Source organism: Cynocephalus volans, chromosome 5 (genome assembly GCF_027409185.1).
Source record: "Cynocephalus volans isolate mCynVol1 chromosome 5, mCynVol1.pri, whole genome shotgun sequence".
NCBI classification, from domain to species: domain Eukaryota; kingdom Metazoa; phylum Chordata; class Mammalia; order Dermoptera; family Cynocephalidae; genus Cynocephalus; species Cynocephalus volans.
In genome coordinates this window covers 18,469,407-18,487,164 of record NC_084464.1, presented here as the reverse complement: position 1 = coordinate 18,487,164, position 17,758 = coordinate 18,469,407, and the positions used below count along the sequence as shown (strand labels likewise).

Below are 17,758 nucleotides of genomic sequence, written 5' to 3'. Positions count from 1 at the left end.
GCCAGGTCATTTCCAAATTCATGGTGTCCATGCTTTCGCTCCAGCTCACCTCCCCAGACCTCTTTCCCTCTCACCCATGGCTCTACTCACATAACCCAATGTCCTGCAACCCAGGGGGTCCTCAGCCTTATACTCCCCGCCCTCTGCACCCCATCCTGCCACTCCCAGCCCCTCTGCCTCTGTCCACGCAACTCCTTTCCATCCATCAAGGCCAGCTCACCAAGCCAGATGTCACTTCCCCTTTCTGGACCGCAGGGTACTCTGTAGCCATATTCAAGAACCTCTTACATCCCACCTTCCCTGTATCCCCAGTCTCTTCCAACAGTACCAGCTCCTTGAGAGGGAAAACCAGGCTTGCTCACCTGTGTCCTTCTTAAAGTCTAGCACTGTACTTACCACATAGATGCTCCATAAATACTTGCTGAGTTAAAATGGCACAAACAAGAGGGAGCCAGTGAATTGGGTCAATTAAGAAATGACTGCGAGGCAAGAGAGCACACCCAGGGTCCTAGGCAAAGAGCCGAGGGTCGCAGCCAACTCTGCCCGGAAGCAGGCAACAAAGCATGCTGAAAACACCACTTCCATGTGGGTGGCCCACCACAGCCACTGCCACTGCCACAGCCACAGCTGCCAAAAATAACAGCACGACACCACAGCAGCAGCCTCAGCCACCATGCAGGTGGCCCACTGGACACTCAACTGCACTGACACCAGGAGAGTCATCAGCAGAGACTGTAAAAAGAGGACGTCTCTCTCCTCAAAGCCCACTCCAGATAATAGAAGAAGCAACTGCTGTACCAGATGATCAGACATCAGTGTAGAGACAGTAGACATACAAAAATCCAAGAAAATATGACAGCACCAAAAGAATACAGTAATCCTCAAATACCATAGAGCAAGAAAACCTTGAAATGATTGAAAAGGAATTCCGAGCAACAATCTTAAGGAATCTCACAGAGGTACAAGAAGACTCAGTTAAACAACATAATGGAATGAGAAAAAAGAAGTCCAGCATATGGGGAGGGAAATTTGCAAAAAGATTAATACCTTAAAAAATAATGTAGCAAAAAAAAAAAAAAAAAAAAAAAAAAAAATAATGTAGCAGAACTCATGGAACTGAAAGATTCACTCAATAAAATAAAAAACATAACCAAGAGCTTAAGCAGCAGGCTAGAACAAGCAGAAGAAAGAATTTCTGATCTTAAAAATAGTCTTTTCAAAATAAACCAGGCAGACAGTAAATAAGTAAATAAATAAAAAGGAAAAAAGAATTTTAAATAAGGAAGGAAATCTAAGTGAGCTAGCAGACAACCTTAAGCACATAAACATTCAAATCATGGGTGTTTCAGAAGGGGAGGAGAAATGAAAAGGCATGGAAAAGCTATTCAATGAAATAATCTTGAAAAACTTTCCAGGTATAGGGAGAGACACAGACTTTCAGATCCAGGAAGTTCAAAGATCCAAACAGATTCAACCCAAAAAGATCCTATTCAAGACACATTATTGTCAAACTGGCAAAACTCAAGGACAAAGAGAGAATCTTAAAAGCACCAAGAGAAAAACGTCAAGTCACTTATAAGGGAGCCCCTATGAGACTAACAGCAGACTTCTCAACAGAAACTTACAGGTCAGAAGAAAATTGGATATATTCAAAACAATACAAGAAAAAACTGCCATCCAAGAATACTATACCCAGCAAGGCTATCCTTCAGACATAAGGAAAAAGTCACGTATTTTCCAGACAAACAAAAGCTGTGGGAGTTCACCACCACATGACCAGCCCTACAAGAAATCCTCAAGGAAGTCCTGCATCTGGGATCTGAAAAATGAGAATCACTACCACGAATACACAAGAAAGATCAAAATCCACTGGCAGAACAAAAATACAAACAAGAAAGAGAAAGAAACCTAATCTTACTACCACAAAAATCCATAGTGACAATGTAATAACACCCCTACTTTATTTCTGATTTTAGTAAGTTTGATCTCTCTTTTTTCTGGGTCAGTCTGGACAAAAATTGGCAAATTTTGTTGATCTTTTTAAAGGATCAACTTTTGGTTTTGTCGATTTTCTCTATTTTTTAATTCCCTGTTTCATATATTTTTGTTGTAATTTTTGTTATTTCCTACTTATATTTGCTTTTGGTTTAGTTTGCTCTACTTTTTCTATTAAGGTAAACGTTTACATTACTGATTTGAGATTTTTCTTGTTTTTAATATAGGTGTTTACAAGCATAAATTTTCTTCCAAGCACTGCATTTACCTTGCATCCTGTAAATTTTGATATGTTGTGCTCTGATCTTTATCTCAAAGTACTCTCTATTTTCTCTGTGATTTTCTATCAGTTGCTTATTTAGGAGAGTGTTCTTTAATTTCCACACATTTGTGAGTTTTCTAAATTTCCTTCTGTTATTGTGGTCAGAAACATATTTCCTATGATCTTAGTCTTTTTTTAAAAAAAAAAAAAAAGGAAAAAATTTAAACAAAACAAAAAGTCATTGAAAGATTCCATTGTCTTTCAATCCTATTTTTCCATGAACTTTTTGAAGTTCCCTTGTGTTTATATATTCTGTTTGGTTGATTTTTATGCAATCTATGTTGCTAAACCTAAACATTTAATTTCTGTTCTTGATTTCTTTTTATTAAGTGGACTTTTGATTTGCTTAGAAATTAATTTGCCTTTAAAAAGTTTATTCATCTTCCTCTGTTGAAATTGATATTTGCACGCTTTTGGAAGACTTTAGAGAGTTATTTCAAATAACTGTAGAGATTATAAAATTAAATATGTACATTTTAATAAGTTTTACATCTCAGCTTTTGTGAAAAATTGAAGCCCTACTTTCTACAGAGTATTTTGTTATTCATCTGTTATTTGGTGTATGTATTTGTTATTTGAACAAGTAAATATGCGTATCCTTTCATATTTAAAAAAATAAAGATTAAAAAATTTTTTAAAAAAAGACTGTGGCTTTTATTAAATGCATTTAACAAGGGCACAGGGTCTGTCATGGATGTAGACCCTGAGGACTCTGTACTAAGCAGAAAGGCACTAAACTTCTTAGAGCTGACCCAGCCACAGGCAAGCAGGTGGCCTGTGCATTGGAGCAAGTCTTTACCCCACCCCACTGCTGCTCTCAGTGAATAACTGCTGTCTGGGGCAGAGCTACCACTTATGAGCTGCTCATGGTGATGTGTGGACAGCAGTTACCATTCAGAAGGGTTTGTGTGTGCCAGGCACTGGGCATGTGCCTTTTATTGTCATTCTTTGAAGGAACCTATGAGGGAAGTAATTATGATCCTTTTTTTATTTTATATAGATGTGATGGACAGGCTTTGAGGGATTCACTAACTCACTTAGATTTGCACTTAGCTGGGCCAGGTGCTTCAAACACATCTTGTTTAAAACTCATCTGCATGATCACCTCTGTGGTGGGTGTTAACATTCTTTTTTTTTTTTTTTTTCCCTAAAAGATGACCAGTAAGGGGATCTTAACCCTTGACTTGGTGTTGTCAGCACCACACTCACCCAGTGAGCAACTGGCCATCCCTATATAGGGATCTGAACCCATGGCCTTGGTGTTATCAGCACCACACTCTCCCAAGTGAGCCACGGGCTGGCCCCAACATTCTTATTTGAAGCTCAAGAAAGCAAATGCACTGATTCCCATAAACTCAGCTAGTAAAAGAAGAGCCAGATTTTTAGCCCCAGTCTCTGTGGAGCTCTGGTGGGAAGGTAACAGGTGGTGAAAGGGGCAAGGGCCTGGGTAAGTATTTTTGTGCATTGGTGTGCTTGGGATCTACAAAGAGTACAATAGCCTAATGTGGGAGAGAGCTGCAGTGAGCCCCAGGCTCTACTCTGCCTCAGTGACCCACATGCATGCCCGCTGGTACTCAGTTTTCTCACGTGTAAGAGAAATGTTGGGCAAGATTACAAAGCTGGGAAGGAGATCAGAATACGCCACTTTAGCATAAGGATTACTGAGCTGAGAAGCATTAGACACTGGAAAAGTTCTCTCCCCTCCACCTTCCTACCTAAAGCCAGGGCACAAATTTCCCTTTGTGAAGGTCCCCTACAACACACACACAAGGAAGAGGAGATAAGATGACTTTTACACTGGGGACTGTACGATTTGAATCTGCATAAACAAACCTCACTGAAATAACCCTAATCTTCCATTAGTTTTCCCCACATATTTACCTCCCTACAATTTACTGCCCCTAGAAGCCTAAACCCTTTTTCTTTGTCTTGTCATTTCTCCACAAATTTATAGCTCTTTGTTAAAATGATATATAAGCTCTCGGGCCTGCTTCTTTGGGCTTTAACTTCCTTTTCTGTGCATATAAAAATTAGAATATTAACATCAAATCAAATTAGTATTTTCTTTTGTTGATCTGTACATTGCATCATTTTAATTTGTGGGTTCATAGGCACTAAAAATAAGAGGGTAGAGGAAAAAGTTTTCTTCCTTTCCTACAGTCATATCCTTAAAATTGTAACATTTCACAACTGTGTAATAATTTTTGTAATAAAAAGAAACAATGCTCTTAGAGAATTAAAAGCCTGTACAAAAATAAAAGTGCTAGCAACAAGATTAGTTCGATTACATAAGATGATGTAGGCTTTTGGATTTTCTGCTCTCATCTGAGAATGTCAGCTCTTTCCAGTCCAGAGACGCTGTTCCAGCAAGAGTGACCAGCTGGAGAATAGAGGTTGAGAGAGGTTCCGAGGAAGGGGCCCAGGAGGAGGGCTGGGGGTCCAGGAGGGCCCAATGGAGGGAGTGACACCTATGCTAAAAACTGAGAGGCGGGGCAAAGGTGCCAGATGGAGGTGTTGGGGGTGGAGCACACACACTGGCAGAGGGAATGGCAGGGTTAAGGGGAGAGGGTAGCCAGTCACTGCTCAGGTGACCCAACAGCTTTGTGGCTACTATCCCCACTGTAACAAAATCCATGTCAGCCTCCTGCCAATCAGTGTTTCACATCCTTTAAAACTCCTCTCCCAATTTTGACAAAAATAGAAATGGTGTGCTTTCCTCTGCTTTCCCGCCACCACCATGCACACGGGCCTCTGATGGAGACAGATGGTGATTTACTTTCAAAGACTTTGTCAAGCGTTGCCATAAAGCCTTTTGTCTTCTGTCCATTCCTCAAACCCTGGACCCGTCCCTCCTGGGGTGAGAGAACCTCAGTTTTCCATTTCCTAATGCTAGAGGAATATCTGAGTGTCCTTATGCAGATGTATGAAATTGAAAATGACTATATCCATGAGACTCTGCCTTCCTTCCTCTTCCCCCCTGATAGGGGAGCGGGGTGCTTCACAGTGCAGAAAGCTCTCACACAAAAACAGTATTATCCAAGAGGCATGGCTTAGAGAACGGAGTGGAAAGGGCAGGGCCTTTGAAATTGGTTGAAATTTTCATTTTTCAAGTATCAGCTATGTGACATTGTGCAAGGTGCCTAACATACTCGTGACCCTCTTATGAAATGTCAATAGGTGCTATCTGGAAGAACTGGTTGTGAGAGTTAAAGAAAATGACGATGTAAGGCACAATGCCTGGCACATTTACCCAGTGCCCTGAAACAGCACATCAGTATAAGAATTCAGAGACACAGCTCCGTGGGCTGGCCTGGGGACCCGTTCACAACCATAACCGAGTCTATGACAAATTGTCCCTTTAGTTCCAGGTAACCACGACATAAACTTTTATAAAAGTTTATAACTCTAATAAAAGTTGGGGACCTTTTTGCATAAGAATGGACACTTGCAAAGTGACCCGATGTCTAGCCATAGTATAAGGACCTCTCTAAACGATCCTTTGTGTAAAGGCAAAAAAAGATTTTCAAGGTCCCATGTGAAAAAGCTGGAGACAATTGCCATAGCAAATTTATAAAGCAACAGAACACAGTGCTTACGGAAAACAGATGGGCCCTGGCTGGGACAGGACAGCTCTTGATGTGGAGACGTGAGAACCGAGAGACAGTTTTGATGGGATCAGACTGGAAGGGATACATCTAGCGTTTGGAAAAACAGAAATGGAGGCAATGCAGGTTTAAAGCAATTCTATTTAGGAGAGTTACAGCTTCACACTGTGATCCATCCTTAAGGATCACGTTGAATGGTCAGGAGCCCGTTTCCCATGTTCTGCGTAAACGGTGGCATGGCCAGCATACATGCATGCTCCGGCACCTGGAATCATTTCACACGATTGAAAGCAGCCCGTGGTGAGGCCCGGGATTGCGTGGCTTCTGCGAGTTCTCAACTCTGAAGGAAACACGTCCCAAACACACGGCACTTAATAAAGAGAAATACGCCCGCATGGAAGCCTTATAGAGCTGCCCCGGATCACAGAGGCCCTCGGAGGTGGAAAGGCAGTTTCTCAGAAAGCATTCCCTCAAGTCAGGTTGAGGGGGAAAACATTAAATACGAAGGGTGGAAACGGCAGAAAAGTTATGCCACTGAAACCCAACTGTTGTCATTCAAAGGATTTAATTCCAAAAGCCTAAATTTATATGCCAGAGGTTGTTTCAAGGTGCAGTTTTAAGGTCACACTTGAAGCCTATTTTCAGTAAGACCCCACTGGAAAACTCCTACAGGGGACTGGTTTTGTCATCTCTCCCTGCCCCACTCCCTTGGGTCCAAAACATGAAGACACAGCAAGAAATCCTGCTATTACTCAGGATGCCACAGTCACTGGTTAATCATTTCTATGGTATTAGGCAACATTCAAATGTAAATGCTGCCATACAAAACCGCCCAGACAGCTGGGTGCTGACGTTCAGCCGGCACTTCTGATTCATGCTGGGCTGCTTCTGACAAAGCTGACAGAAGAGAAACGAGGCAAAAGAACAGAAATACAAGAACAATTCATTCATCGTCTGTCGTGACCAAAGCTTTCCAGCGAACTGTGGGGTGGCGCAGAGGGAGAGAAGGAAATAATTCCAGACCACGCCTTATCTTCTCCACACTTGGTTCGGGAAAAATAAAATAAAATTTGAGTGATATGCTTTAGGTAAAATAAATAATATGAATTCTTTCAAAGAAAAGCTAACAGAAAAAATCATGTTACTTAAGTCTCCACGTATTTTTTCTCTCCTAAACAAATCCTCAGGCCCAAATGGTTACATGTGTTCTGATTCATGGATAGAGAAAGCAATCTGCCCCGCAGAGTTAAGAAGATAAGTTCAGCAACTCCTAAACTAGCACTTTGTTCCTCTAGGTAAATAACATGGGTTTAACTTCTAGGTGAGTCTGTGTGAAAACTCATTTTCAGTTACCGTTTTGTTTCAAGATGAAAACCTGAATTTTAAATCAAACCAATATGGTTTGATATTTTAAGGATATGTGACTCCTTCACATAATTCAACTCCTTCAAAAAGTCACGGTGTGGCTAAAAAAACAGATAAAGCAAAACTGAAATGACACCTCATTGAGGCAACCAAATACTAAACTTAAAACTGAAATTCATAATGAAGCATAGCTCCAGAGACCATGACAGTGAGGCCATCCTGGCACCCCCCTCATTTCTCCCCCCATATGCAGGGCTTCTCAAAGTGTGGTCTCCTTGACCCTCTGCATCAGACTCCCCTGGGGCTCTGTGCCCAGAACCAGGAAACAGATGCTTTTGAGATGGAGCCCAGGAAGACAGATTTAACAGGGGGTCCCAGGAGATTCTGATGCACATGAAAACTTGAGAATCTTCGCCATCAAGTGTTGGCAAAATTGCTAGGATTTTTCATCCACCTCAAACCACCACCGTACAAATAACACCTTCACATCAGTGTCAGGGAGGAAAAACTTTTCCTCTATCCTGTTTGGTTCAGTGTTTGAGGCTTTGCAAATTAAAATGACAAAGATAGACTAGGGAGAGAAAAGACAAAGTTTATTCACGTGCATGTATCTGAGGGAACTCACAAAGAAAGAGGCTCAAAGAAGAGGTTAGAATTTGGGGCTTTATACACCATCTTAACACAGGGAGGGGGTTAAGATTTCAAGGAACAATAAATGGTGGGAAATAACTGAGAAATAGACAGGGGAAATAACGGCAGGTAGGGTTGTTTCATTAAGTATGTTTATGCAATTTCTCATCATGGAGCCAACTTCTCATCCCCAGTCACAAGAGTCACTCTGACCCTGGTAGGGGGAATCTCCCCTAAAAGGGGATTATGATGGTTGAATCCTTTTGGAAGGCTCTGCTGTTAGGTAGATGTGGAGAGTACAGACAAAGTCTCTTCCTGCACCTGCTGGTTCTCACATGCCTTCAGCTCAAAACAACCCTTTTGCCAGGGGGCACATTCTGGAGCACTTCATCAGCAAACACGTCTCCATGCTTATTCATAACCCTACTCTTCCCATGTAAGCAAGTGCTATTCTCATTTTACGGGGTGGTCCCAAGAGGCTGGTTACCAAATAGACCTCAGGTCCTATGGTTTATAATACCCAGGACCTGAATTCAGATCTTCTGATTCATTATTTATTTATTTATTCTTGTCAGCTGGCCTGTGCAGGGATCACCCTGGACCCTGGTATTATCAGCACCACGCTCTAACTAACTGAGCAAACCGGCCAGCCCCAGATCTTCTCATTTTAAACACTCGTTTTATCCTTCGAGAACAAAGTAAACCACCCCCTGACAACTACCACTAGCAAACATGCACAGTAATTCTTGTTATTTAAACTTGTTTTCCTTTTAGACATCTTTTATTCAGTAAGACTAGCATGATTTATCACCAGGACCATTAATGAGACCAGCTCTTAATAAGCTAAGCTTATCAATGAGGGCTCGCTCCAGTGTTTGCTGAGACATAATTAAATGCTCAGCAACCAGCCAAATGTCTAAGGACCACAGATTGCTCTTGAATTGTCCATCTGCTTCCAAACATAATGACAATGATTGACAACCTCGGAGAGGACACTGCAGTGAAACCCAGTGAACAGCTAATCACTGTTGGCCATCACTGCCTACTAGTGAACGGCTATTACACACAGACAGGACAGAAGAAAAGCATTTTCTTTGGAAAAGGACAGGAGAGAAGGCACGAGATGATGGAAGAAGGAACTTAAATTCTGTAAATATTTAGAAGATTATTGCCTTCAGTAAATTTTAGACTTCATTCATTTATGCCTAAGGTAGAACATCTTTTAAGAGGATTTTTGTCAAGGAAATGGTACATAAATTAGACCTGTCTCTGACAGCACTGGGGAATATCTTGGTTTCTGCAGCTTTTTCTTCCAGAACTACACTGTCCAATACAGTAGTCACATACGGCTAATTAAATTTAAACTTAATTAAAATTAAATAAAATTAAAAATTCAGTTCTTCAGATGCACTAGCCATATTTCAAGTGTCTTACTGGACAGCACTGATCTAGAATCTGACGTTAAAGCGCCGAAATGAAGAGACTGCGGCACTCAAGAATAAGTAGAAAGGAGGAGAAAACCAAATTTTAAAAAATCTTTTTAAAATTATGTGGTATTTCACATAAATGAAAAAGTATAAGAAATAATGGAGAACACTTGTGCATCCAACACTCAGTTTGGTCAAATTTGCCTTATTTTCTTCTCTCTCCTCCCCCTTTTTTAGTGAGGATGAGAAATAAAACACAACAATAGGCCGGCCCGTGGCTCACTCGGTAGAGTGCGGTGCTGATAGCACCAAGGCCACGGGTTCGGATCCTATATAGGGATGGCCGGTTTGCTCACTGGCTGAGCGTGGTGCTGACAACACCAAGCCAAGGGTTGAGATCCCCTTACCGGTCATCTTTAAAAAAAAAAAAAAAAAAAAAAAAAGAAATAAAACACAACAGATGTAGCGGAAGTCCCACTGGATCCCTCTAAGGAGTCTAATAAACACTGTATGGAGAAGTTCAAAGGGCCCAAGCCGTAGTGTCAGATACAACCACATGGTCAAGAGCCTGGGCTCTGAGGCCAGACAGCCTGGGTTCCTGGTTTCCTGGGAAAGCCAAGAGCAATTCTAGAATGTTTGGAATTCCATTGATGGTTAGCATGGAACTAATTTGAATGCACAGAACGAAGCATAAAGATCCTATTTCTAGAGGCAGAAACAGACGCGCTTTGATGAGCTTGAATTGGAAGAGCCAAATTCAAACTTTAAGCAAGTTAAAATAAGAGCATCAAGCAATTACGAACTCCTTCAACATCACCTTTTGGTGATATTTCAGAATATGGCCATTTCAGAGACAAGCTTCTTGTAAACTATCCACCTACTTCCTCCTTGAAAGGGAGTACAGGGGCTTCTGTAGTTGGAAGCAAACACATGAGAAAACTGTCTTCTGGGCAGGGCTGGGAGCCTGGGCTGGGGACCATCTCCCTAGTCTTGGTGAATCGTTTAATAAATCTTAAACATCAGGATACAAGCAGACCCCTCCCCGTGCAAGCTTCCTCTACAGGAAAAAAAAAAAAAAAAGGCTATTTACATATTGTCCAATCCTTGACTAGGCAAAAGAGTCATCGCTAAGACTGTAATATATATGCCCCTATGTCCAAATGCAAAGAACATCTGACTTTGTCAGGACTTGTAACACTCTCTCATTTTAGTGTCACTTTTACTGTATTCCGGAATTCAAGTAGACTCCTGGCATCCACATGTAGTATGCAGAGACTCAAACGAATGAGCAAGTTTTAGTCCATTTTCATTCATCTGAAGAAAACAACTTCTTAGAGGGAAACTATGCACTTTCAAATTATAAAAAAGTACTGGTAGCCTACATTTCTAAAAACATGCTGCCTTTTGCAGGATGAGAGGATAAGAGAGAAACACGGGACTTACATTCAAATGGATGCAAGGTCAAATACTTGTTGACTACAGTAATATATTTCAATTGTTATAGAGAAACAGTTCTGTCCCAAATAATCATGTAACCCAATGCTAAACGAATTTTTTTGTTTCTGTTTTGGTTTTATATTTATAACCTCTCGTTCACACAGCTGAGCCTTTTTCTTATTTTGGTGTCTCCTGCTCTCTAAGTGTGTAGTCTGCTGTGGGAGTCTTTGGTACTGCAGAATATACCAAGCAACACTGAAATGACATGGTGCACACGCTTGCTGTCAGCTGTTATGCCGCTATTTAGAGGGCTTCCACATCAGCGTTTAAAATGCTCCACTGAACAACCTACGGGTGATCCAGCCTGCACCACTGGAACTTTCCCCACTACAACTGCTCCAAGCCTAGATGGCTCCCGCTCCTCTAGGGACTGCCCTTTGGTATGTGCACGATGCCAGCTTGACATGCCAGTGACGTCTCCCCACACACCCTAGCTCGGTGTACCTGCTTACCAGTTCGCACGCTTCTGCCACCTCTCAAGCCCAGCACTCACATCTGAGACTAAACTTGCCACTGCCCCTCCCTGAGAAAAGTCAACTTTTCCATTGACTTCTACGTCTGTTAATGATCTACGTGTTCCCTCAGTCACCCCAGGTTGAGGGCATCTGGTCCCTTCCTCCCTTGCATGGACTCAGTCCTTGGATCCGGGAAGCTTCCTCCCTACAAATCCTTAGCTCTGACTGTCCCCTTGCACCATTCTGCTCCAGCTTAGGCAGATTCCTCGCTGTATCTTCTGCCACACAACTGCAGTCAAGAGCCTTTTACTCTACTGCTCAAAGGCCAAGCCCATCCCAGCACTGGGGAGTGTGCAGCGGTGCCTCAGCCTGGATGATCGACCTGTCCCCCCCCCCCCCAGACCTCAAGGTCACCGCATGGGCGGTGACATGTCCTCAAGGCTTTTTCTCTCCACTCCCTCATCTAACTCATGTCTTCATATCACCCTAGATTCTGTGTACTCTCTGTCTCCTGCCCTGGACTTAAGGCTCCGGGAGGAAAGAGACATTATTTTGGTCTCTGATCCTCGGTGCCTGCACATCACACAACTCCATGCTTGTGGAAGGAAGTAAATGGAAGAGAGGGAGGGAGTTGGTTTCTGACCACTGCCTCGAACAACTACTACAGCTTGTGGGATCCTGACTCTGAACCAAAGCCCAAGCACCATCTCCCCTGGAACAGGGGCTGTATTTTCTATGAACTTCCATTTCATCTTCCTACCTCTGTAAGGGGGTGCTTTGGCTGACTTGTGGCCATCTGCTTAGGGTGGCAACAGCAGCCTGCATTGTATTCACCTTCCTCTCTGATTCTCATTTAGTGAGACCCCTGTTACTGGGCTGCTGTCTATACATCTAAGTGTGCACATAGGACAGAATGGTGCAGCCCGTCATTGTGCACTTGTTGATTTGGCAATCACGTGAGAGCCCACCATGTTCAGGACACTGAACTGGGTGTGGTGCTCTTCCCCACTTCCAGGACCTGCCCCATCTGACACTTGTGGCAGGTACCTCACCCCAGCGGAAGCTCACTCATCCCAAGATCCAACTAGAGAACTGCCCAGGGACTTTGAACTTTCCACCTGCAGAGAGTCACTGAACGGCATCCAGCGAGGGTCTTCAACCAGGAGGAGACAACCCCTTCCCAACCAGCCTACAGGTCAGAAGTCACCATGATCCAGAGCCAGGGAAAGGCAGACTATGACAAATATAATTTGGAGTCTTTGTTCCAGAGGGGAGTCACCTGTTTCCCCAGCCTTCATCACCAGCCTAGAAATAGAAGCTAATCTTTCATTACCCCTCCAGAAGAGTAAACAGTTTCTCCCTCTAGGTAAACAAGAAAGCCTCAAAACCTCCTGTGAGCAGGACGAGGAGGAAGGATGAGGCTCTTCTGGTTTTGCCTGCGAGGACAGTGTGCCTTTTCTCCAAACAGCCCACTCGTGTCAGGAGCACCACGCTGGGCTCAGGCTGTACCAACAGCACAGGACTGAGCTGGGGCTTCAGACTGGTCGTGAGAACCCCAAACACTTTCCATCCCGGTGGTATTGTGAAAATACATATTTGGTCTTCATCCCCATCTCCTAAGTGGTAAGAATCTATTCGTAGGCTAATAATGGCTGGCAGCCTCTAGGAGCTCCAGGATGAGGGCTGGTCACAGGAAAGACCAAGGGAGGAACGGCAGCCCCATCCCCCAACCTCTGGGAGCGGAGAGGGACTGAAGGATAAGTGATCACCAGTGGCCAGCGATTTAATCAATCATGCCTATGTAATGAAGCCTCCATAAAAACTCAAGAGGCCTGGGGTCAGGGAGCTTCTGGATAGTGAGAACGTGGGGGTTTCTGCCTCTACTTGCTGGGGGCGTGGTGCGCCCCAGCTCCACGGGGACAGAAGCTCCTGTGCTCGGGACCCTGCCCTATGTATCTCTATATCTGGCTGTTTACTTGTATCCTTTAAAATATCCTTTGTACTAAACGGGTAAATATAAGTACATATTTCCCTGAGTTCTGTGAGCCACTCAGCAAACTAATGGAACCCAAGGAGGGGGTTGTGGGAACCCTGATTTACAGCTCGTTGGCCAGAAGTTCCAGAGGCCTGGGCTTGTGACTGGCATCTGAAGCGGGGGCATCTTGGGGACTGAGCCCTCACCTGGTGGGACCTGGCACCATGTCCAGGTGGATAGTGTTGGAACTGAGAGGGAGGGCACGCCGCTGGTGCCTGCTGCTGTGGCACTGGCTGCTTGCTTACTGGTGGGGAGAGACCCCACACATTTGGTCACAGAAGTCAGATGTTGTTCTGTGTTGATGAGTGTGCAGTGGGAGGAGAGGAAAACACAGGGTGTGTGTTTTTTTTCCTCCGCACAATCCCCTTCTCCTCTTTCTTTCACTCACTTCATTTGTCTAGAACTGCTCTGAGTCAGGCAGCTGGGGTCTGTCTTTCTCTCCATCCCCCCATCACTATCCTACCTGCCGCCCCAGGACTGTTCAGCCAAATTGATCCCTACCACCAAGACAAAAAGCCAAAGCCCCAACACACCCCTGTGGCCCTGGAATTTCTGGAACCTTCCCTAGAATGTGGATCACCCATGGGGCACCCCTTGAAGGCCCTGAATTATTCTAGTGCCCAAATACACCTTCCTTCCTCCTCCTCCTCCTCCTCCTCGGGGCCCGGCTTGCGGTCAGGCTCACTTCACAGGGGCATGAGTTGTTTCCATCAGATTGAAATGCCTCATCTCTCTTCCTCCACACTGGTGTGTTTCTTCCTGGTGAATGAATACCCAACCAATCAAGTACTTTAGGAGGAGACAAACTCTTGGAACTACTTAGAAATAAGTCAAACCTGAAAGCAGGAAATTCATAGTGGGCCGTGCCCCACGCAGCCCACTGTCTTAAGGATGGATATTTGCCCGTTGCTCCGTCTCCCTCCAATTGCAGACCTCGGGAGAACTTATGCAGGGGTCTTGATTCTTATGATTGTGAAGGAAGATGACCACAGTCACCTCTATCCCCACTGAGTCTAAGCCTTTGTGCTCTTTGAGGTATATCAAAGTCTGGGGGATGATGAAGGGCCAAGGTTGATACAAAATTCTTTTCAAGTACTGGACAGCACAGCAACCCAGCACACATGTGCACCCCCCAAAAGCTTCATGAAACAATACTTAATCCTTATCACGTGTGGTGCACTAAATCCTATTCTTTTCTTATAAAACACTGAACAAGACCCACCAAATGCGCTTTGTCACCCTTAACCCAACCCCTAATGTGTTGTGGACTGCGGTTTTAAAACGCTGCTCTAATGTAGGGTCAGAAAACTATGACTCTCAGGCCAAATCCTGCCTGTCTGCTGCCTGTTTTAATATAACCCACTACCTGTTTTTAAGCCTGTGAGCTAAGAATGATTTTGACATTTTTAAACGGTTCAAAACAACCGGAAGAAGAATATTTGTTGCAAGAAGCTTATGTGAAATTAACATCTTAGTGTCTACAAACAACGTTTTATTACTTATTACAACACGGCCACACGTGTTCATTTCCAGATCGTCCACGGCTGTCGCACAGCAACGCTGAGCAGCTGCAGGAAGACCTTCCGGTCGGCATAGCCCAAAACAGTCGTCCTCTGGCCCTTGACGGAAAAGTCTGACCACACGTGCTCTGAAGCTTCAACAGCTGCAGAATGGATTCTCTGATCAATTGCTCAAAATGGTTGTCAGTGCTATGATATTTTAGTATTGCTTCAGTTTCTAACAGAAAAATCAGTAATATCCCTTAAAAATACAAATAGTGATCGTTATCACGAGCAGATTCCCCAAGGGAGGCTGAGTTACCTCCACATCAGACAGAGAACACAAATGGGCTTCCTCGGGGTGGCAGGACATGGAGCCTCCACCCTGCACACTCATGGATCCTGAGGGCAATAATCTAGTGTCATCAGAGGGTATTTTAGTTTTTAATGTGCTCTTCTCTTTGAGGCATTTAATTTGTGGTAGAACAGAAAGACTTTTGAAAACAGGATCCCTTTTGAATTTACTAACTTATCATTGTGAGCCTGCAGTTCCTCTAAAGTATCACTGGGCCTATTTGAACAAATTCCACTTAAAATTCAAGAAACCAAGGTCAGATGAAAAGTACCCTCAGAACGGTCACAAACAAAGACTGCACAAAGGGCTAATGCCATTTGTGTAGAATTACGGGGAGGAAAGCAGAGCTGGGAGGCCTGCAATGAAAGCCCCCAGCTTTTGTGAGGCCGCACGGGATGGGCAGAAATCTCACCATTAGCATTCTGGCTGGCAGGGCTCTTTGTCCCGGTAATCGGAGCACTGTGGAAAGTGCCTGGCGGCTCAGCCTTTTGGGGTGGAAAAAGGAGGGGTGGAGGAAGAGGGGAAGTAACCTGATGCTGATGCTAGTGTTTTCTGGGGTGGGAGGCTGAGCTGGGCGACAACCATGAATGCTGGATTTTGCCCCAGAACGCCAGGCCGGCATGGAGCGTTTGGCCAACAGGGACTGCATGGTCAGGACTAATAAGCATTGTCCCGGCCGACTGGGGTAGGGGTGGGGGATGATCACCCAACACACACCTGGCAAGGTTGCTGTTCTTGTGAAATCAGAGCCAAGGCGAAAGCACGGTCCTGCCCTCTTTCCGCCGCCCCCCTACCCCCCGGAGCGCTGGAAGGGGCAGCAGAGGCAAAGGGCAAACCCAGGCTGGTCAGGCCCCCAGAGAGGGAAGGGCAGGTTGTAGAAGGAGAGGGCTAAGAACCTCTTGTCCTGATCCGATGGGGAAAAGCACAGGCATAGACACATTCACACAAACACCGCACCTTAGCCACAGCAATGGTTTACAACAAAAGGGAGAGAAAACACGCTTTATCGGTTTAATTTCTCAGGGCTCTCATCTCCACCTCATTCTTGTTTTTCCACCCGAAAACCAGACACCTACCTGCTACTGGGATGCACGTGAATCATGGGAAAAGGAATCACGTGAGTCCTTAAGTCATACTCTCACATCATAAAAAAATTGCCAAGTTTCTTTGAGTTCTGAAAATGAGTCATGCTGCTTACCAGTGTTCAGAAAGAAAAACAATTTATCATTCTATCATTAATCTGAGTGAGGGATTTTTTTTGCCAAGAAGGCCAAGCCTATGGCGAGGACTCAGCCTGAGCAACAGTTTGGAAACATTCTCAGGTCTCAGGCTGCACAAGCTGAGAGCTGCAAACATCTGGGACAGTGTGACCTTCCCATTGCTGATAGAACCCTGCTGATCAGCTTTGTTCCAGCAGAACTCTGTTGTTGAGGAACAAGCAAAGTCTTACTTAAAAGGGAAGGCAGAAAGTAAACATCATTGCTGTGTAAATATTGACTGGTCCCACATGCATCGGGAGATGTCAAGACTCTCCAATGCTCTGCTTAATCTGACATTACAAATAAAAATTGCTACTTCCCTGTTCAAAAGAATGTTTTTTTATTTTTGGAGTTTTTGAAGAAAAGATGGCAGAGGGCCACAAAAGGCACATAACTGGGGTCAATGCCCAGCTGACTAAACTGAAACCTGGCTCTCCAGTATTTGAATAAAAAGGGAGAAAAACCCCATTCCTTGGGCAGGTTGACTGAAATCTCTGATGTGGGACCTGTAGTGGCAGGTAGCTAAACCACCTTTCTGATCAGGTAAACCTCCTGGCAGACTTGAACGGCTTGTGGGAAGTTCAGTGACAATCACAGGTGTTTTCTCCTTAGAGTTGGCCTGGCCAAGGCAGGAACCACATGAAAGGCTCAGGAAAACTTCCAAGCCAGAAATACACACAGGCTTGCACAAAGACCATGTAGCATGACTCATCCCCCCCAGAAGCTGTGGGGGCACCAGACAGGCAAAGACACTGGTAAATTCAACAGGAAGTGCACATTTGCCAAGAGGTGAGTGATGAAGGGCACACAGAGGCTTTTCATTCTCCTGCCTTACTTTACACGAGGTGAGCCGGATGAACAAGATAAAAAGAAAGATTCAGACTCCTCCTCCCACGTCCCCCCTGCGTTTAGTATGAGCCTGCGTCACAGCGACCACTGCACTGTGGTCAAATCCATCGCTGCTTTAGAGACTCTGTCTCTACGGCAGGGCACTGTCTTTCCATCCTCAGAGCCCCAGCATCCAGCAAGCACTCAATAAATGATGGCAGAACCTCTTATTAGCAGATGAAGTAGGTGGATGAACTGAAACATGGTCTCTGGCTTTTAGTAGTGGAAGAGTGTCAGGGAGAAGACAAGGGGTTGGTAGGGTTGCCCTAGATTTTGATTATCTACCCCAGCTCCAATTTCTTACTAATCAATCAAATAATTAGTGAATGTCTAAGTGGGGAAGGTGCTATGCTGGGCCTAGTGACCATGTAATTGGTTGCTGAATCCCAATTCATATCTGCCCTTCCACGTCAGTTAAGAAGGCAG

The 17,758-nt window shown here is 44.4% G+C and overlaps 1 protein-coding gene across 5 annotated transcripts in view; it reads right to left on the bottom strand.

Annotated features, from left to right (window-relative positions):
• The window catches only part of SLC22A23 (solute carrier family 22 member 23), a 171,888-nt gene that overhangs the window by 61,679 nt on the left and 92,451 nt on the right, over positions 1-17,758 (bottom strand). The window contains exon 4 of one of the 5 annotated variants that reach the window (XM_063096053.1): positions 14,814-14,994. The exons of 3 other annotated variants lie outside the window; for them this stretch is intronic. In XM_063096053.1, coding sequence (XP_062952123.1) covers positions 14,855-14,994 — 140 coding nt within the window. In that variant the 3' untranslated portion in view covers positions 14,814-14,854. Of the gene's footprint in view, positions 1-14,813; positions 14,995-17,758 lie in introns of those variants that run through there. One more of the 5 variants, XM_063096055.1, reaches the window with a different exon arrangement.